The 7,283-nt window shown below is 34.3% G+C and overlaps 1 protein-coding gene across 1 annotated transcript; it reads left to right on the forward strand.

Moving 5' to 3' along the window:
* Positions 1-1,120: 1,120 nt before the first annotated feature.
* Positions 1,121-2,895, forward strand: LOC120129912 (protein NODULATION SIGNALING PATHWAY 2-like). The gene has a single exon (XM_039147302.1). The coding sequence runs from the start codon at positions 1,187-1,189 to the stop codon at positions 2,672-2,674; it is 1,488 nt and encodes a 495-aa protein (XP_039003233.1). The 5' UTR covers positions 1,121-1,186; the 3' UTR covers positions 2,675-2,895.
* The last annotated feature ends 4,388 nt before the right edge of the window (positions 2,896-7,283 follow it).

Here is a 7,283-nt window from a genome sequence, read left to right on the forward strand (position 1 = left end):
GGGGAGAACTTGGGAAGATGACTTGGAGTGCAGCCGGCCAAGAAATACTAACTAGACCGGTCAAATGATATTGTGGTCCCTTTTTTTTCCTTCATTTTTCTTTGTATACTTTTTTGGGTAAGCTTAATCGTAAATGCCACAAACACTTGTCAAAAGTTATGATGATAATGTAAGGTTAATACCTTGTCCAAAGCCACTTTTCTTAAATTATTTATCGTGCAACTGAGCTTTCACTTTGATGATTTCTACGCAAAATTCATCGGTCACATCCCTGCCTTTGCGCCATTCATTACAAATTCAAGATTTTGCTGTCATGCCCCTCTATTCTTACGTTTCTCTATATTCCTCCCATGCTTTTATCCATATATTCTACCATTCCATCTCTAGTTTTCTAGTTGCATAATTTAGTCATAACATATGCGGATGTCCCATGCAAATTTCATAAGAAAACAAAGAATATATTAAACTACTGTAATTAATTACTTTATATACATAATTTTACATGAGAATCATCTGTGTAAATGATGAACATTTTGGGTATTTCATAGAGAGAGAAAAAGAAACTAGCTAGTTAATTATAGGTCCAAAATGTTGACTTTCTATGTGCTGCAAATGAGGGTGCAGGATCACAAAACCCAAGCATGGTGGACGATGGGTTTAATAAACTAATCATGTAGAGATCAGCCATCCATGGATGACATCGTTGACTTTTTATATATACTTTAAAGTTTTGCATATCGAAGATAAAATCATAAACCCCCATTGGAACTTTTTATCGGTACTGGTTTACCAACTAATATCCTTTGTTTGCTACTGCCAATTATATTTAAGACACATGGCTTTTGTAGCTTATCTCTGGTATCTACATTAAAAAAAAATAGGCAAACAATGGTGCGCCCTCAATCTTTGATGTTTACAATCTACCTTCATATTCTAGGTATGGTCATGGATGATGTAACTATAAAGTTGGTTTTGATAATATTCATAAAATTGGAGGGCTTCCACTGCAAAAACAAAAGCTCCTTAAAAGTTTTTGATAGAGACCCTGGTGTTGGGTGTATATAAAACTAAACCAGCCTTGGGATCAATCGTACAGCTTAGTCGGTAATCCCTAAATTAATATAACTTTTTTATGCTCCATCTGATTCCTACCTCAGTCTCTTATTCCTTAATCTAGTAGGTAGCCATGGCCATGGCCATAGATAATGTCTTCGAGATCGACTTCTCTTGCTACAGTACCAGTACAACCACCATTACTACTGCAGATGACGACCCTGCTTGTACCTGGAATGACTGGGGTTCCCCGGTTGTTGATTGGGGCTCGTTATCGAGCGAGCGTGATGAGTTTCAGGACCTCATTGAGTCCATGATGGATGATGGAACAGGGTTCAAGCTGTCTCAAGTAGATAATGAGATGAGTAACTCTGTTTCTGTTTCTGTCTCTGTCTCCTCTGATACCATGGTTGCGGATGATGAAACAAACGGTGAGGATTTCAAGGGGTTGAGGTTGGTTCACCTGTTGATGGCCGCCGCTGAGGCTCTCACGGGGGCTACCAAGAGCCTTGAACTAGCTCGGGTGATATTGGTTCGGCTCAAGGAGTTGGTTTCCCCCAGCGATGGAACCAACATGGAAAGGTTAGCGGCTTATTTCACCGAGGCATTACAAGGTCTACTCGAAGGCTCCGGAGGAGGCCATTCCAAGCATTTGATAGCCAATGGAACTCATCATCACCGTGACAAACACCATCAATCGGACATGCTTGCAGCGTTTCAGCTGCTGCAGGACATGTCACCTTATGTTAAATTCGGTCACTTTACGGCCAATCAGGCAATCTTGGAAGCAGTGACTCATGACAGGAGGATTCACATAGTGGACTACGACATCATGGAAGGGATTCAATGGGCGTCTTTGATGCAAGCTTTGGTGTCAAGGAAAGAAGGACCACCAACCCCACATCTTAGGATCACGGCTTTATCGAGAGGCAACAACAGCTGGCGATCCATCGGGAGCATTCAAGAGACTGGTCGATGGTTAGTTGCTTTTGCAGCCTCTATTGGGCAGCCCTTTTCTTTCCATCAGTGTAAACTGGACTCTGATGAAACATTTAGACCGTCAGCCGTGAAGTTAGTTCGAGGCGAGGCCTTGGTGATCAATTGTATGCTGCACTCGCCTCACTATAGCCATCGAGCACCGGGTTCGGTCGCTTCATTTTTATCCGGCGCCAAGACCCTGAACCCAAGATTGGTGACCCTGGTGGAAGAAGAAGTTGGACCCATTGGAGATGGGGAGTTCATGGGACGGTTCATAGACTCATTGCATCATTACTCAGCCATGTTCGACTCGTTAGAAGCCGGGTTCCCTATGCAGGGCAGGGCACGGGCCTTGGTCGAAAGAGTAATTCTGGGGCCTAGAATAACCGGATCCTTGAACCAAATTTACCGGACCCGAAAAGAATACGAGAGTGGTCCCTGGTGGGAATGGTTAAATTCAGTAGGATACAAAGCAGTTAACATGAGCTTCGGCAATCATTGTCAAGCAAAGCTTCTGCTGGGATTATTCAATGATGGATATAGAGTGGAGGAGTTGGCCAATAATAGGCTCGTATTAGGCTGGAATTCCAGGCGTTTGCTCTCAGCTTCGATATGGACTTCTCCTCAAGACTCTGGTTTGTAATAAAAGTTGAAAACAAATTATACGCACATGCTATCTTTTCCTTTGTCTTTCAACTGCACATCATTTTTCATATCCCTTAGCATTCTCCAGACATGTTAATATTTGAACATTTTCGACAAAACCTACACCAAACTGTTCGAATTAAGATGTAATAGTCCTAAGTTGAGACAAATCACAAAGCTGTTGATTCAGTTGTGAGCTAATGCGGATGTCTGTAAGAAGAATATGAGTTTGTTTTTATTTATTTTTATCTGCCTGTGTAACTCACTTCCATTTTGTTCCACAACGACATCCAAACACCCCCCCCCCCCAAAAAAATATTTAACTCTTCTCTGATTTTAAAAATATCCAATGAGTTTGGATCAAACAATGGACAAGTTCGTATATAAGATGAAAATCAGCAGAAGCTCTTTTTATATTTATTTATATTCTTGTTAATATTAACGTTTGAAGTTCAGAAATACCCTTCAAACCTTAATTCTTTAATAGAAATTTATAATGACCATTATTCGTGCAGCCAACTTATTAATATAAAGGGTAAAAGTATACAAATAGTTCTCCGGTTATAAGGTACTATTTTGTTCAATTACCCGATTACTAATAGTTACAAAATAATTCATCGATTATATGTCGTTATTTTGTTGAGTCCTCCAAACTATTAAAAGTTATAAAATGATTACTTGATTATTCATATATTTCAAACTCGTCATTTTTTGTTAAAAATGAACGATAATTTCAGCTGGATGTAAACCTGTTGAATGAGATATGATAAAATTATATTTTAATGATGTTTAATGAGATCGTCGTTGCTTTTAAGCACTGACTCGATGGTATAATATTTCAAGCACAAGCTTCACGGTATAATGTGAAAGGAGAATCGATCTACAAAATACATTTCAAGCGATTCTAAGAGCAGATATTATTATATCCCAATCAACAAGTTAACGTCCAGTTGAGACAATTGTCAAATTTTTAACGGAAAAGGACGAGTTTAGAACATATGAATAGTCGAGTGATCATTTTGTAACTTTTAATAGTAAAAAAAATCAATAAAATATTATCATATAGTCAAGATATCATTTTATAATTTTAATAGTCGAAAAGCTTAACAAAGTAATACACTATAGTCGGGCACCATTTGTATACTTTATACTAATATAAATAGCATAAAATTTAATCTTTGTTCTATGCAACTCTCAGTCCACCATCATTAGCATCTTTCTAGAATTAAAGTATTAACAAGTTAGTGTGGGGTTATTTAGATTATTTTATTTATGTCTAAGAATTTATAAATATTAAGTAGGGTTTGATCTTTTAATTATTAGCAAATTGAAGCTTTACAGTGACGTGAACTTGTAATGAATGAAACTTATTTTTTTAAAAATATACAACTACGTGTGTATATATGATGAAGCAACAAGGACAGGTTGAAGCTTTTTAAAATGTCATGGTCAAGACCTTCGGCGCGAACATGATGTAATTGAAGGCAACAGCTATTCCCCATGATTGTTAACAAAATTAACTAGTAAATAATATATTTGTTCGAGAAAAATCTCACGCATAGACAAAATAACCATAAAATTTATAACTATTGTAAAATTTATTAGAAAAATAAACTAAAATGAGATAAATAATAATATAATAATATAATTGATTTTCAACTAATTTTATATCATGAGCTTTACAAAATCATTATTTACAGAGCTAGAATCATAGACATAATGAAAATGTTATAAGAAGACGAAAGATGAATATAGAGTTGAAAGATAAAATAATGTCTACATTTAATAAAATTTATAACATTTTTCGGTAGATGTCATAAAATATGTATCTCATTACAAATGTCTATATCTATATTTCTACTATTAAAACTACTCCAAAAGGTTTTGAGGTTAACACATAGGGTTTTGGATTGGGCTAAATTCTTATTTGGTGGTAGAGGTTGGACATCTCATTTAGGTTTCTCCCAATGAAAACGAAAAATAAAAATTAATATCTTGTAAATGTAGTTGTTCGAATTTAATTTTTTTTAAAAAAATAATATTTTTATCATTAAGGCCACTTGATGAGTTTTTTTTTTCATTTATAATTATTAAAATAATGTATAAGTAAATGGTGTTACAAAATTCAATCTAGAAAAACAACAGTAGAATCATTTAAATAATATCAATTAAATAAAATAATTTTAATATGAATAAATTAATATAATTATCAATATTAACATAATATTGAAAATTAATAAAATATACTATGAAAATAAAATATATATAACTATGATGCTAAGAGATGATCATCTCCTTGAAAAAATGATTTTTTGACCTCTCAATTTTATAAGTTGAATCATTTTAATCCTCAATTTTTTTAGTGGGTGATAGAGGAAAGGTCTAACAATATTTTCAGTCCTTGAGCTTTTCAGACAAACTCATCGTAGTCCTTCAGCAGTTTTTCCTCCTTTTTCCCTTTCAACTTTTAATTTTTAATATTGAACCAACAAAAAAAAATAACAAACATGAACATCCAATATATATTTTTTTAATTTTTAAATTGTTACTTTTCTACCAATCGGTTCAGTGCCCATAATATTTTAGAAACCAAGGCCCAATATTTGTTTACAAGTCCATGTACTTACTGGACTGTATATCCATAGGTCCCTAGAAATTGAAATTAGGGACGTAAAAAATATAGTTTCATCTTTTATTATTAGCTCGAGAAATTTGAAATTTTGAAGAAAATAATTTGCAAAATAAAAATAATGGTGGAATTGCGAATTTTATTCCTTTACTTTATGAAAATTAATACATTAGAGCCTCTATTTTAACTTGTTAAAATTCGGTCACATGCACTCTCGTTTGATTTTTGTTCTTCAATTTTCCGCCATGTAAAATTGTAAACCCAAGCAGTGTTCTGTCTTTCAGCTTTTTATTTACAAAGAAAAATGAAGGAAGACTTGCTGGAACGCAACACCGATTACGTTTATTTTTTAGCCTCTCCCCCTCACTTGCAAGAAAGTATTTATTTTCTCTTTTGAGCTATCCGGAAGTAAGCTTTTCCTCTTTCGCATTTTTCCATTTTCATCTCACATTTTGTGTTTTTTGTTGAAATTTTTATGTTTCTGGAACTGCATGTCAATGATCTGGATATTCAGTGTTAGTTTTGAACCAAAACCATCTAATTTTCTTTCTTTCTTCTTAATCAAAACTTTTAGTACTCCTTATGAAATATATTCAATTCATCAGAATAGAAGTGAAAGAGGGTCCTAGGCTAATTTTTTTTATCTTATTGTTTGGTTTTTCTTTAAATCATGGAATTGGTTGTGAGTATCAACATAGTGAAATCGCCAGGCTCAATCCGATAGACTGCTGATACTAGTTTACTGGGAATTGTATTGATCCGACCTATAGGTTTCGGCGTCCTGTGAGCTCGTATTCTTTTTAATAAGTTCATGTTGATAATGAGATTGATATATCATGAACGAATTGGATTTTTTTACATATTTTGGAAATTTTACAATTGAATTATATTGAATTATAGCTTTAGAAGACAATTATGCATGCACGCAACTCGAAAGACATCATAACAGGGTAATATATTTGGAGCAGCTACTTGACCCTGTAATAATGCCTTTCGAGTTGCAAAAGAGACTGAGAGGTGAATGCATTGTTTGAGATTTCATTATATTTGATCATCTGCTGGAAAATCTTTAACCACATGGATTAAACGAAGAAATTATTATATGACATTTATTCAAAATAATTCTAGCTTTGTTGGTGACTTTCAACAATGATATTATTGAGTTAATCGATCGGATGAATCAGCAAAGAGGGGGGTGAATTGGCAATTAAAACGTCGGTGGAAACTTTTGCAAAAAAATTGAAAATATTTGCACAACAATTTAGAGTGGTTCGACTTTCTCAAACAAAGTCTACGTCCACTATCTTATCTATCCACACTAAGGATTTTCCACAAATTCACTAATTTGTTTTTCTTTTGATGACAATGAGTAACCTTACAAATCCCTCAAAAATTATACCCCAAATTATTGAGAACACTCTCCCAAAGAGAAAATTACAAATTTCACAAACTTACAGAAAAACCTCACAAGGTAGATTGTTTGCCCAATTCTAGAACAAGAAAAGAACACTCAAATATGAATACAATTGAGCACAAAGTGTGTTCTTAAAAGCAAAATGAATATTGAATAAAAATAGGCTTGAATTGCTCAAACTTGATTTTTTATGCTTTCTCTCTTGATTCTTTCTCAATTCTTGTTGATCAATGGCTTCAGAACTTGTTTAAATACACTTTGGATCAATTCTGAATGTTGGGGATCATTGGTGAAGTCAATAGAGCCATTGTTGTATGTTTTCTATTTAAAATTTCTATTGGGAGCGTAGGGGTATCGGTACATCTTCAAAGGGTATCGGTACACCTAGTGTAAAATTCAAATATTTCGACCGTTATTTGACCAAGTGTATCGGTACCTCCCAGGGGTATCGGTACTGTAACACCCCAACCCGTACCCGACCCGGATACGAGTCCGAGATATCACATTGACTTTTTAAACAACGTTCTTACAAAATCATAACACATTTGAACTTATATTAATAAA

The sequence above is a fragment of the Hibiscus syriacus genome, unplaced genomic scaffold (assembly GCF_006381635.1).
Source record: "Hibiscus syriacus cultivar Baekdansim isolate YM2019G1 unplaced genomic scaffold, ASM638163v2 tig00110505_pilon, whole genome shotgun sequence".
NCBI lineage: Eukaryota > Viridiplantae > Streptophyta > Magnoliopsida > Malvales > Malvaceae > Hibiscus > Hibiscus syriacus.

Bases quoted from the DNA above. Each gene is read 5' to 3' on its own strand.
- LOC120129912 (XM_039147302.1), top strand. From the start codon at position 1,187: ATGGCCATGGCCATAGATAATGTCTTCGAGATCGACTTCTCTTGCTAC.